The sequence below is a fragment of the Sturnira hondurensis genome, unplaced genomic scaffold, assembly GCF_014824575.4.
Source record: "Sturnira hondurensis isolate 20B ecotype Veracruz unplaced genomic scaffold, ASM1482457v3 Scaffold0008916, whole genome shotgun sequence".
Classification (NCBI taxonomy): domain Eukaryota; kingdom Metazoa; phylum Chordata; class Mammalia; order Chiroptera; family Phyllostomidae; genus Sturnira; species Sturnira hondurensis.
Genome location: NW_028081547.1, coordinates 376,553 through 390,467, shown reverse-complemented (window position 1 = coordinate 390,467; position 13,915 = coordinate 376,553). Strand labels below are relative to the sequence as shown.

The 13,915-nt window shown below is 46.8% G+C and overlaps 1 protein-coding gene across 8 annotated transcripts in view; it reads left to right on the top strand.

The window, feature by feature from the left end:
• The window catches only part of KCNMA1 (potassium calcium-activated channel subfamily M alpha 1), a 728,885-nt gene that overhangs the window by 603,327 nt on the left and 111,643 nt on the right, over positions 1-13,915 (top strand). The window contains exon 20 of one of the 8 annotated variants that reach the window (XM_037056365.1): positions 4,493-4,666. The exons of the other annotated variants lie outside the window; for them this stretch is intronic. Coding sequence (XP_036912260.1) covers positions 4,493-4,666 — 174 coding nt within the window. The remainder of the gene's footprint in view (positions 1-4,492; positions 4,667-13,915) is intronic. 8 annotated transcript variants of the gene reach the window in all.

The window sequence follows — 13,915 nt, the reverse complement described above, 5'->3', positions numbered from 1 at the left end:
GAACAGGCTGGACTCCAACTCCCTCTTCCATTCCAGGCTTGGCTGGGAAGGGCTCACCAGCAGAGAACCTGCGTTTGACAGCTGATTGTCAGTTTGACGCAAGGAAAGAGCAGTAACTAAACTATACCTACAGCAGCTACTGCTCCACAGGTTTCCTTTCTCACGATCGCAGCCTTTGAAAACGTAGTGAATGTTGTCCAAGAGCACATCTGAGAGGTCTTCCCGTTTTAAACACTCACGAGTGAAGAGTAAACCTTTGATGATGCCCATTAGGGAAATACTTTTATGTTGTCTCTATAAATAGCACTAGGAAGTCATAATGGAAATATTGGACGAATATTCACTTCATTGTGGTGAAGGAAAGCACATAAAAGCCTTTTCTCAAACTGTAAAACTGTTAGGACAGAGTTCTTAGGGGGAAGGTGAGACCCGGGGCCTAATTCTTGGCAACCACATAACCTCTTTGAATCTGTGGCACCAGTCCAAGAACAAGAAACTTACAATGTGGGCCAGAGAGAAAACCAGGTCCCCAGAGGCTTGTATTTCTGCTCTCCCAGAGTTAAGCTGGCCTTACGGGGGCAATTAATAGAGCATAAAGTTCTCAGAGCCCTAAGATGGAATGACAAGTACCTACAGTATGTACATCTACCGGAGACACTCTCTTGTCTGTTCCCTGTCTCAGGAAGCTGCTATGTCAGAGCTTCGAGGAGACCCAACCAGCTGGTGCTGAAGGGGTTCTACCCTGCTGTCCGTGGCTGTAGGGGCATTGTGCAAGTTGCCACTTTTGACCACACTCAGACCATCTTCTAGAATCTCCACCCCTTTGACTCTGCTGCCTCCTAAACATCTGTTGTGGATTGGGAGAAGCAACTAAATTAAAATGACACTGCATAGGCATTTCATTTGTTACATGCACACAGGGTCCTGTTTGCTTACAGAGATAGCCAGCTAGATCGGGTCTGTTAAATAGCTGCTCTTCCACATAGATCCACTAGATGTCCTCATCAATCTACTTTATATACTGTTGAACCGCTGGGGAAAACTCCCTTCTTTGAGGCTTGTGATTTGGGAAGAGAACATTGGGTGACTACGTAATAAGGACAGTCAGCAAACACCAAAGCAGAGAGGGGACCTTTTGTGGCTAGAGAGTAGATATGAAATTTACTTCTGTTTTAAATAAATATTGAAACTTTCAAAGTTGCTCTTTGAAACCTAATCTTGGTAGTTTTCAATGGCACTCTGTTATCTGAAATTAACCTTCTAACCTACATCAGCTCTAAAAAGGAAACAATCACAGAAATGGAAATAAAATACCAGTGATTTGGAATATCCATGATTCGCTAAAACAAAACCGAAGGATTAGGAGGCCAGAGAGAGTTGACAGAGATGCCGGGAGTGTTTTCCAAATTAGGAGCTCCTTGACTTAATTTCGACGTGATTTTATTTTACAACTGGAGAGTATAATCTTACACACAGACTGTCCACATCTTCTGGAAGAGCTACCACCAGGGAGACATATCCTCACCCGTTTTTAGTTAAAGACCTCATATAGTGGCCCAGAGGAAGGCTCTTCCCGCCGGAACACACATCCTTCCAGCCTGGGGGATCGCTCCACCAGATGCGAGGTCAGAGGGGGCCTCACCTTTTAAGAAAGCGGACCTGGGAAGCTCTAGGTGAACACACCAGATGGGGCTGGGGAGGTCAAGGAGAACGGACTCTCGAGAAGGAGAGTGAAAGAGCCGCCCTTCCAGTCGGGGGGCACTCAGTCCAGGCTCTAGCTGTCTAACTGACGAAGGTTTGTCAACGTGTGGGGCTCAGCCATGTTTCACCGTTTCCATCTTGTCTCGGAGCCTCTCATGAATCATCCTTGCTGATTTTTTTGTGGTGGTGCTTGTTTGTCTGCGGAGGTTTCTATTTTGTATTTGGTGTGAGTGTGAACGTGATGACTGAGGAGCAGTGACGAGTAATAGCATGTTTTCCTTTTTATGCATATGCTGCTTTGGAATGTGACTGCTTATAATTAACATTTAATCTTCTTATAGCAAATGGTTTTTCGCTGCTTTGATGACCAGTGTCAGCCTGTTCCTGCATGCTAGCAATACGAAATTTTAGAACAATGCATGGTCTCCAGAAGAGCCAACAGTAACAGTTGCAAACAGTCCCTGAGAGGCGCTTGTTTAAAGATGTGTTTCCTCCCAAACCCTTATCAAGTAGGAGTTTAAATCACCCCTGACGACGGGCTTGCCCCGTCAAAGCCATTTCAGGACTTATTCCACCCCCCGTCTACCATTCCCTTGTCCTTAAAGATGGTATATGTATGTATATGTATGTGGGTGAATGTATACACATACACCCACATATAGATGGGAACTTTCTTTCCCTGTAAATGTGTCAGATTCTATTACTCTGCTTGAACCCAACATGGCAGGATGAAAATGGAAACCAGGGACTGTTGCTAATGAGAAGCATAGCATTTCAGAGTTTGATGGGCTTCTTTTCTGCTACAGCATTTGATTAAATTTTTTTTCAAAACAATTTATCTACAGTGAAACAAAAAATCATCTTCGTTTCCCTCTTTTGTATAAATAACAAATCAGTATTTCCAGTCAAAGAACGAGCAAAGAAAAAACAAGCAAGTGGTCTCCAAGTTGTACACCTGATCTGGATTTAAAGCAACTTTATTTTCATCTCTTCAGCTGGAGACGTTTTCTCTTTTCTCGATTTCAGCAACTGCTCTTTGGGGGTGTCTGGGCATCCACACAAGGCTTCCTAACCTCTTCTGATCCGAATGCTATAGTAGAATTTTCCCTCTAGAAGCTCAGTTCCAGAGTGACGTAGCGCACGTTGGCCAGGGCCCGGGTTGCATGATGTGAGCAACTGGCCAGCGAGGATGCTAACAGAACCTGTCACTAGAAAATGCGAGCCAAGTTTACAGGAACGGAGTTGCTGCTGAAGAGATCTCTCATTCATCTCCCCCAGTGCCTGTTCTTCACAATCATAACGTTACCCCTGCTTGACAAATATACTGTATGGCAAGCCATAAAGGTCTTAGAACAGGACTTGACCCATTTGAGAGATTTAAACCCCTTTTCCTGGTGACTGTAACATTCAAAGAGGGCAAAACCACAAGCCATATTTTAAACTAAGGGTGCAACCATTCTCCACAAAGGAAAAGAAAGGGGGGAAATACGACTTTCGAAATGGAAGGTATGGGCACAGGGAATAACACCTCTCTTTAGTTCGGGAAGGTCACTTCTCCCCTTCTGTGAGAGAAGCAGGCCATACAGGCTTGATAAGCAAATATTTTTGCCTATTGTAGCATCAGATTGAGGTACAAAAAGCTTCTCATTGAACTTAACTGGAAATTGGCTTGCAGGGTCAAGGTGAAGGGCATTGAGAACCCCTGCAGCGATGTCCAGCCACCTTCTTGTAGGCCTGTGCTCGAGCTGGGTCCCCAGGCAGCACAGAACCCACAGGACTAGCCCCAGAAGCACCATCAGTGCTGCACACAAGTCTCAGTATTTTACAGTGGTTTCTTCTTTTGTTTCACGTTTTGTAATTTTTAATCTCTTTTGGCCAGATCTTTCTGTAGAAGAAAAAATTATGATTCTCTAGTAGCCTGGTTGCTTTCTGAATTTTGGGTGGGCAGGGAGAGAGAGGGAGATGGGATTTTCAGATTCTCTCAGCTTCAAGCAGAAAATACACCCAAGAGTAGCTAAATGCATTGCAATAGACCAACATCTCATATGCTTTGGGTGATTTTTTAATTTCTGAACTTCCTTTAATGTCAAACACGCAGTGTTAGCCTTGAGTAGCTGCATTTCTTATATGGACAGATTTGGATATTTGTTCTGTCAAGAGTAAATTTAAATTCCTGTAGGCATCATGTAAACTCACTCTGGGGAAGTTCAGCAGAGGCATCCTCAGATTCTGTATTAACACATAATCGTTTCGCATCTAATTTGATGAAAGCTTGTCCCAGGCTCTGCCTAATGCCCAGAAATGGATGGAAATTAGAAAGCCTACATATTAGCTGTATTTGCATCTTGCGAGAACCATTTATTGTACCAAGTCAGCAATTCATTGATTGGCTGTGTGTATATTTTTATATTTCGTCCTCTTGTATTCATGGTGCCAGGGGAAAAATGCCAGTTACGTTTTTGCTGTCAATAAAATGCTCTTCCTCTCATCCAAGACTGCGATTGTTATCAGCCATGCCCTTTTCCAGGAGTCTCCCACGTCACCCAGGGGAGAAAAGTCGTACACAACAGCCTTGGGGATTATAAGGGCAATTTATATCTTCGCTGCTTTATTTCGATGTGCAACCCAACTGTCACCAACAGTCACTCTGTGTTTTTTTCTGGGTCAAGACTGTTCATGTGAACTAAGACCTGTGTTAAATCCCGTCAGCGCCCTTCCAGCCACCTTGCTGTGCGTGACCTTGCCATTAACTACCCTCTTCCTCTCCTCTCATCCAACCACGTGGCGATAGCCGAGATGTCCATCTACAAGAGAATGAGACGAGCATGTTGTTTTGATTGCGGACGTTCTGAGCGTGCCTGCTCGTGCATGTCAGACCGTGTGCGTGGTGACGTGGACACCCTTGAGAGAGCCTTCCCACTTTCTTCTGTCTCTGTTCATGATTGCTCCACCAGTTTCCGTGCCTGTAAGTTTAACTCAGCACTCGCAGTTCCATGTCTGTGCTGTCTGTGGTATCATCCCCGTCTCGTGTCGTGCCCTGTGGTCCTGTGAGTCAGTCAAGCTGGTGTCTCCCTCCCCACGTGACCTTGTATGTGGTGCTGTGTGGCCCTAGCTTCCCGTGTCACTGCGTACACGGCGGGGGAGGCGTCCTTCTCGGGATGGCGGGCAGCACTGTGATGTTGCCGTGTGGGGATAGTCCTTCTCCTTCAAATAACTGCAAATGGAAATTAATATGACAACAAGTCAAATGTGATATAAATGCAGATGTGTGTGGAAATATATACCTTAATATTTGGGGAAGCTTAGACTTCGGATTGGGTCACAGGGAGGAGGGAAAAAGGTATGGGGACAACAAACCAGCTCTAGCTTTAAATTCTTTTTAGCGAGCTGAGATAGTTTCTGAAATACAACAGGGGTTTGATGGAGGTGAATTTTTTTACTGTGTCTCCCTAACCTGTATCTCATTCCTCCAGCTCCAGATTGTGTCCTGTATTCTGGAGGAAAAATGTTCTGAGTCTGCCAACCTGTATGAACTGGTGGATTCTAGACTCCTCCTCAAAAAGATGGCTAATTCAGAGGGTCATTTCATTAACATCTTTTATTTGTCCAAAATTACAGCCCCCTGAGCCCCCTGTTTAAGCTGTCTTGCAGCAATTGTAGTTTCAAATAACCAGAGCCATAAGCATCAAACTTCCAGGTCTGCTGCACGGACCTTTGAGGTCAGTCTGCTTTGTTACCTGCAAGCTCAGTGATGTTACACGAACTGCCGAGGTCTTGAGCTGGTAGCTGCCAAAGCTGAGATATGCCAGATTCCCGAGGCAGCTGTCATCGTTGTCTCCAGTATGGGCTTCGTAGGGTTTTACTGACACAATTGAGAGTTGATATTACTGAAAGCTCCAGTTTGTACACAGACACTGGGATATGGCTTCTCTTCTAAGGGCAGAAGAGGTTGTGGTTCTGTATGAGGACTTGAATGCCTTAAAGGGTAGCTGTAACCTTATTTTCACATGTTTGCTAACACAGGAGGCACAAGACAGTCCTTCCTTCTGTACGTCATCTTTTTTAAAAGCACCCAACACATTTTTTTCTTTTTTTTGGTGACCATGTTGCCATCTAGTTTCTCCCTTAAGTGCATAGAGCTGGTTGAGTGAAACTTCCACCAGTGTGGGTTAATTCACACTGGCAATGAGGATGGAGAGGAGCACTTTGCTCTTGAGCATTTACCATCATGGAAAAGTCGCCCCACTCACCTGCGCCGACGTTGAAGGCAGTCCCGGCATGGTGTGCTTGTGTGTCAGTGATCCACAGAGGCTCCGAGGGCTGGGAGAGTCCTGACCTCACCGTGTGGGGTGGAGCAGTGTGCCCGGGCTGGCGCTGGTGTTAGTCCCTGCAGTTCAGATCTGAGGTGTGATCTGTGCCTTGAGCTATCTTAGAGTCATCTGGAAAAGTTAGATCTAGGACCGTGAATCATCCTCTCAAGTTCATGATTCACTGCCTCTCCAGGACAGTGCTAAGGGACAAGATTCATTGTAATAGTGATGGCTATTGAGAGGCATTTGGGACTGTCTAAATCTTGCCTTGACATTGATCTAAAATGGAACTTGTTAGATAGAAAGTTTCCTTTGAGTGTTCCTTACAGATGCCACAGTATGAATTCTTACCACTTATTCTCATTGTAAGAGTTTTCTCTGATGGTATGACACTACCAAGGTCAAGTAGGCCGCAACCACACAGGGAGTTCATGTGTCTGTGAAGTGTGGCAAGACAGCAGCTTCAGAGACAGGAACTAGGGAGTGTGAGCAAGGGGGTGAGCTGTGACCACGTCCCTTTGATTGACTGTGGAGAATGTAACCGTCAACCCCTGGGTTCCCCTCCCCCCTAAGGCACAACTTCTGTTCCCAGATAATTCCTGGGCCCTGGATCCTTGGCCCGAGAGTCCGTAGAGAAAAGGAAGGAGGCACCCAGCTCTAAACTGGGGCTTCGTGGTCATGTCCTGGCTGTGGTCACCCATACCAATCACACACATCAGGCAAAACCTGTGTGAGGCCCATGATACTTGCTGTGTGTAATTTCCATTTTATCCAGGAGAAACCATAATTGGAGGGATTTCTCAGCTCTGCAGTTGAATCTAAGTGTTGGTGGGGGCCAGGAGAAGAAAAACATGGGGTGGGATTGCCCGTCCTCTCAGAAACATCCTGTGCGTGAGATCGTTGTCCTTCCTGCCCCTCTGAAATCAGCCCCACCGTGGAAAACATGGGGCTTTGGGCTGGACGTTGAACTTCTAACTGGTACTGACAGCTTGGGGGCGAGGGGAGTGCCGCCCCTGTTTCATCGTCTTTCTGCCGTCATCACTCCATCAAACAAAAGCAGGTTTCATCCATCCCTGTGTGAGACCACTCACCTTTGACCGTTAATAAGAAGTTAGGAAAATCCATTCCAATTTGAGCCCCTTTATGTGCCCACATAAGCCCTTCATCCCTAATTAAAAAAATGTCTATCTCTACGTGGAATTCTCCTGGCAGAGCTCCAACAGCAATCCCTGGCCTTCCCTCGCTGGTGGTGGGGCTGGGTGGTGCCCATTTGACGGAGCTGGTTGACTCAAAGAGCGGTGGTGAGAGTGGGCTTTTCATTAAATATGAGCAGATGTGAAATGTAGAGGGTTGGACAATTAGAAATGGCAGGAGAAGGGCTCTTGAATCAAAGTGAGGTCAGATGGGCGGATCAGATTACTTCTCTTACATTCTTTAGTTGTTCTGAAAATCATTTTGAATTAGTGTCAGCAGAGCCATGATGGGTTTTGCCCTTTGTCTTTTCTGCTGGGGCTGTATTGTTTCCCAAGACACTCATTAAAGGTCATTATATTATTACGGAGCTGCTTTGGTCGACGTTCCCCAGTTGAGCCAGTGTGCTTTGGAGGCTGCCTAATTCGTTTCTCTCTTGCCTTTCGTCTCCCTCCTTACTGCTTTTTTCTTCTAAGGGGAAAGATTTCCGTTTTCAAGGGACATTAAATTGAAACACAAAGTCCCATTATGTGCTTTCTGAAGTGGGAAGAGAAGTAGCCGGTTCCCAGGGGAGTGGTAATGTATTAAAAGTGTTCACACAGTTTTAGAACTCTGCCTTCTCCCAGCAGGACCTGCCTGCTCAGCTCACCTCTGCTTGGAGGTGTGGCCCATTACCATCTATCGGTTTTTGTTAAGTCACTGGCTGCTCTCACCGTTGTCTCCTTCTATTGAACTCGCAAGAGATGTAAGGCCAGACTGTGCTGACAAAAAGATCTGCTGAGAAGGCGTCCTTTACTGGAGACTTAAAAAACAGTGTCAGAGAAGTGAGGCAGAGACCAGTAAGGATTCGTCTACAAGACTGTTCTATGGGGCGAGGCTAAATTGTTCAGTGTGGTAGGTTAGGATCTGGGTGTCTGCATACCATCATTGTCTGGTTATTCCGATTTCATTTCCACTTCAGGTGATTCTGGGCAGGAGTACCAGCTCTCTTAAAAGACACCCAGGTGGTATGGGCCCCAGACTTTTTGTAGGTAGCTATATTCTAGTACTATCACATATAAAAATGCATGTCTAACATCACATACACGTACATATAAATATAGATTTAGGTTGTAATCATTCCATTTGCCCTCAATATAATTTTGTAAAATAGTCTTTTTTTCTCTGTTCAGAATTTATTGTTTGTCTTGCCTGCTATCTGATTGCTAAGTCTAACAGAAAGGGACAATTAAAATTACGATGCAGTGACAACCTAGGGCCCTGTTGATTCAAACCTGCTGAGACCTGCCTGACAGGATGCTGGCCACAGCTGTCAGTCACTGTGGCATGAACAAATTAATCATGTGCTAGAAAGGAAACAGATTTTTAGACTTGCACTTGGAAATAGTTTTAGTTAGAGTACGTGTGTGATCACTCACACCAACCTTTCAATTTACTAATAGTTTAAACCTGTACTATTGCGCACACCCTTTTCCAAACTACTGTAACTAATTTTAAATTGTGCATGACTTTTATTGGGGGTATAAATATAATACAAGGAGGCATTCAACGCCAGTGGTTAGGTTGAGATGAGAAGTCCACTGCAATTAGGTTGAAGGGAGACATACCGAAACCAGTTCAGTGTAATCTTGAGTCTTGTCAGATAATAAACAAAAATCAGCTTATTCCAAGTAGCCTTTGGTTTGTAAGACAGAGAATTAACATTGTCACCAGAACTAAAGTCACTCGCTGAAAGAACGGTATTCTGAAGTACGTAAAATCAGGTACTGGGGCAGGGGGCGGAAACGCTGGAGGAGAATGTCTGTAACAGGGCACGCCCTATGCTGACAGTCACCAGTGCCTGTTAAAGGGAGATTTAATTCAGCGAGTTGCATTTAAAAATCAACAGTCTATCATTATCTCATTCCTTTTATGCATCGTTTTGAGGGACCTCCTCAAGCTCCGTCTCCAAATTTTATTTGTGTACTTTACTTCTAGACTCTCCCCTCCCTCCATCTCTCCCTCGGTCTCTCCCTCGGTCTCCTCTCTCTCTCTCTCTCTCTCTCTCTGTCTCGCTGTGGCACTGAACACTAAAGCAGCCTTCGGGTCATACTCTAGCGCTTCAGCTAGCTCTGGGCCTTGCTTTCTTGTTTTCCCATTTGTATCCCGTTGCAGGAAGTGAACACCACAAGGCGAATTGGCCTAGCAAGCCAGGTAATCATTCCGTGAGACTCGTAATGCACCTGGGAGGGCCTCTTAGGGCACTTTGTTGGTAGCAGACAAGGCTACAAAGCCAATGCCGCGCACTTGATGTTGCAGTGGCCACATTTAGCAGTGAGTTGACTGGAAACATGGCTTCCTGTGTGCTTAGTCAGTGGTCGGCTCTTTAAGTCAGCATAAGGCAGCAATCAGGCTTGGGCAAAATTTCCTGTGAAAAGAATCCCTTAAATCGCCCATCTCTAAAGAGCTCCAAACAAGCCAGGTTGTCATTCTTAATAAATAGCTGAGTTGTTCTTTTTTTTCTTTTCAGTTTAGCACCTGGTTATGTAGTTGACTTCCATTTTGGGACCTCATCCGGCTCCCAAACAGTATCGTGGAATTCTTTAAGATAAATCTGCTGTGAAAACGTACCACATATAGATGAAAGAGAAAGGGAACAGTGGGCAAACAGAAAAATTGGCAGCCAGTTTTTCAAAAGAAATCCTTTGAAATAGCGTCGGGAGACAGGAAGTAGAAAGGTCAAAGTGAAGAAAGACTGAGGGTCCTTGGTGTGTACCCTGTCACTTGGACACGTCCCTCTCCAGGGAAGCCCTTCAATAGCACACTGAGCTCTTCAAGGACAAACTAGAAAAGACGTTGGCGTGCCACAAGTAGGCTGAGCAGAGGTCCTTGTGCAAGGTGACACGGAAATCATGTTTGCCTTTCTATTTAGGACAGTGGCCAGTTGTCCCAGTACTCACCCTGACAGCTGCTACCACCAGGCAGCGGATTCTCTGTCTTACCTCCGTGATGGGGGACAGAGGTGGCCAGTTAGCTCTCTATCTTCCCTCTCCTCCACTATCTTGGGTGACAGATGCCAGGGCCAGCCCGCCTTTCACTTGCACTTTCTTGTCAAGGCTCTGCCTTGAGCCCAAATCCTGACCTTTACTGTATGAAGTAAAGTGCTGATGAACAAGCAGAGGTTTGAATTAGAGCAGCTTGAAGCAAATGTCAGGTCCATCTCTGCTCTTTCCTGCACCTGTACCGGGAGCCTGGGTTAGACCCAGTCTGGAGTCGGCAGTGCCTTAGGCTTTATGGGTCTGGGGAGACATAACTTATTAACAAAGAGTTATTAAATTTTTATCAATTTTACAACACAATGTAAATGCCTCCTATGAATCTACATTGTATTCATTATCATTTAAAACGTTAATTAAGTCAAAGTTGCATTTAATTTCTCTCTAAATGGGCCTCTGGGAAGAGGCTTTTAGAAACATCTGTGGGATCATACAGCTCCGGAGACAGGGAATCCCCCAGCCCGCACTCAGGATAGCCCCCGAGTTGATGGCAATCCTGTGTCTGTGGCTAATTTGTTGTGACACGACTGGGCATTGTCTCAAATTAGCATCAGACCGATGGCGGTGTAAAGCCACGGGAGAGAGGCTGGTGGGGCGGCAACCCAGGCTTCCCGGCTTCCGGCCTCCCAGTGCCTTCCAGCCTGAGATGGGAAGTTCGTCCAGGACACCTCTGGTCTCAGTCCTGCCTTGGATTCTCCCTTCTCACGTGGGGCCCGTCGTATCTGGTGGACATGTCCATCATCTGACATGGACATTTGTCCTCTGGCTCGAGCAGTTCACAGCCTGTGCCAGTATGCTCGTGGGGAAGATCTTACAGTTTGGGATCTTGGACTTGCATTTAAACCTGGAAACAATGAGCTTCATGCAGACTTAATGAGGACCCTTGTCAGACAGTGAATGTGGAGATTAAAAACTGATCATGCTGTTGGGTGAGGAGAGAGGAGGAGTGAGGGCTGCTAAGATCTGCTGCAGACAGCGTCCCCCCTTGAGGGAGGTGGATGTGTTTGCCTCGTCTGAGTGCAGGCTACCCTCTGGACAGTTCTGCTACGTTTGCAAATGTATTCCATCTCCCTGGAGCAGAGGTGTGTTAATGTCGGGGTACAAGGAAATGGCTAATCGTTCCACTTGGATTCAAGTTAAGAGTGGACTCAGTGGAATCTCTGCTCTTACTGCATGGAAGGTGCTCTGCCAACATAGCATGTGTGTGTACACATGTATATGCATCCATGTATGCATGTTAAGTTTAACACATAGCATTTGCTGCATTGAAGGGGCTATTTATGTCCTTTACCAATGTGAATTTAATCCTTATCAAGACCGGGTAACTGTTATTTGCCATCAAAGCACCCATACTGTGCTGTTTACAGATGAGGCAACTAAGGCACAGAGAGGTTCCGTGACCTGCCAAGGGCTATGCAGCAAGTCGGTGGCAGGGCTGGGATTCGAAAACAAGCTGGTAGCTCCACGGCCTGGGGAGTAAGTTGAGTGTCTCAGTTACACAGTTGAGGATGATCCATAGGTCTGTCTACCTCCAAGGGAAGAGAAAAAATGAGGATTTCAGTAATGAAGACTCAAGACAGTGTGGGGAGTGCTGTGAGAGAGAGGCGCAGAGGCCCAGAAGTCACCTTCTCTTGGTCGGCCAAGGAAAGATCCCATAGGATGTATCATTGCAGATGTGCCTTGGAGAACCGGAGAAAAAGGGTGTTCTGCCTGGCAGCATGAGGAAAGGTGAGGCAGTGGGGAGGTCAGGGGCTTCCTGCCAAACAGGCAGTCACCCAGTTTGGTTTGAGCTTATGTCCTACGCAGCAAACTACAGGGAGAGGAGCCCCGAAGGCTAGGTAGGGCCTGTATTGACAGGGGCTCAGCCATGAGGATTTCGTTCTTAATCTGAAATACAACAGACTTCGTTCAAGATGTTTGCTCAGGGAAGTGATGCGAGGGGCTTTGTTCTGGGAAGACTTCTGTGGCAGCTGTGGAAGGAGGACTCGGGTGCAGGGGGCAGCTGGGAGGCCTGCGAGGGCAATGAGCTGCAGAGGGGTGCTGTGCAGAGGAGGTGACGCCCAGCCGCTCTGAGAAGCCCCAGGAAAGAGGGCCCAGGCGGGATCGCCAGACTCGAGGCCTCGGCAGCAGAAGCATGTTAACCAAAGGCGATGCCAAGAAGTGAAGGTCTTTTTAAAGAATGTTTAATTAATAGCTGAGAAGCAGTTGAATTCTGTCCATTAAATTTCTTGAGCACAGTTCTCCCCAGCTGACCTGATGGTCATCACAATTCCTGCTTGGGCTCAGTGGGGTCTTCTTCTTGGAAGAGAATTTACTCAAGTCTCGGCCAGGACCGGAGGCCTGCAGGGCCCCGTCTGCTGCCCCAGGTCCGCGTATCCATTCCATCCAGTTCCTGTCCATAACTGGTGTTTCTTCTTCCTCCCTCACCATTCTTCCCATTTCCAATCAGATGCACACCTTGAGCATGTTGAAGGTGAGAGAGGCAGGCAGCTCTCCATCACTGGCATGGACGCCTTTGGCCCGGGCTGGACGGCAGAAGCAAAGTGGGTGGGGGCCACCAGCTGGGATGTGTGACCAGCCTGGAGCATCTTGGCTGAAGCTGCATGTGGCTTCTTCGGTTAGAGCTCATGGGAATTACTTTTTAAATCCCTGTGTGTGGCAATGAGACTCTTCCTCTCATCTTTCTCAGGGAGATAGCATGTCTCCTTAGATCTAGGGAGGGAAAAAATGCAGTATTTCTCATCCCATTCACTGAAAATCCACTGTAGTTTTCTACCACTTACCCTTGTCCAATGGAAATACAAAACATTGCATATGAGGTGCTGCTACACAGAATCTGGGGAAGGCGCGTGGCCTATCTAAGGACCACAGCACAATTCTTTTTCCTTTGCATTTCTCTGTGCATGAGGCCTTTGTCTTTGTTTGTGGTGTCTCTATGTCAGCGTCCATGGCTGTAGGATTTGTACGTACCGTCAACCCAAAGGGTTGTTGAAACAGCATGGAAAAGTGCTTGAGTCCTCCGTCCCCCTCCAGTGGTGGGGCATGCAAACTAAGGATGCCAGCTTCGGGAAGTGGATGAAGCAGGATGCGTTGCCGAACAGACTGGGTGTTGTCCTTCCTCTCTTGGGGCCTTTCTCCCAAAGCAGCGTGTTGAATTACCTAGGTACTCAGGGAAGCTGCCGTCCCTGCAGAGTTCAGTTTCCCCAGGGGGACTCTCCATGAACAGAAAGCAGTGCAGTGTTGTCAGACCCACACAGCTGACTCCTCAGCACTGAAAGGACCTTTGTGTCCTTTCACACAGTTAGGAGCAGGGCTAGACAGTGTGCCTGGTGCGGAGGTGGGTTCTGGACATGCCCACAGATTCTTGTTGTGAGGGGGTGTTCTTCTTATGTCCGTCCCACTCAGATGAGCTGGGTGAAGCATTGGGAGGTTCTGCAGCGGCCCTTCTGCTCATTCAGTCCTGCTCACAAGGGGCTCTCCTCCTATAGCCAAGGAAACAGGAAAGGAAATGCTCCCCTGGCCTCTCCAGTAATCCTGAAAACCCCCACTCCGTCTGCTTCAATATGATCGATGTGTGACTATACCAAATCTTCCTGGAATTATGGGTAAACCTGTGCAAGCTGAGAGTGGAAGCTGTTAAGACGCATCTGCATCAGATGACCAGCTACACTGAGGGAC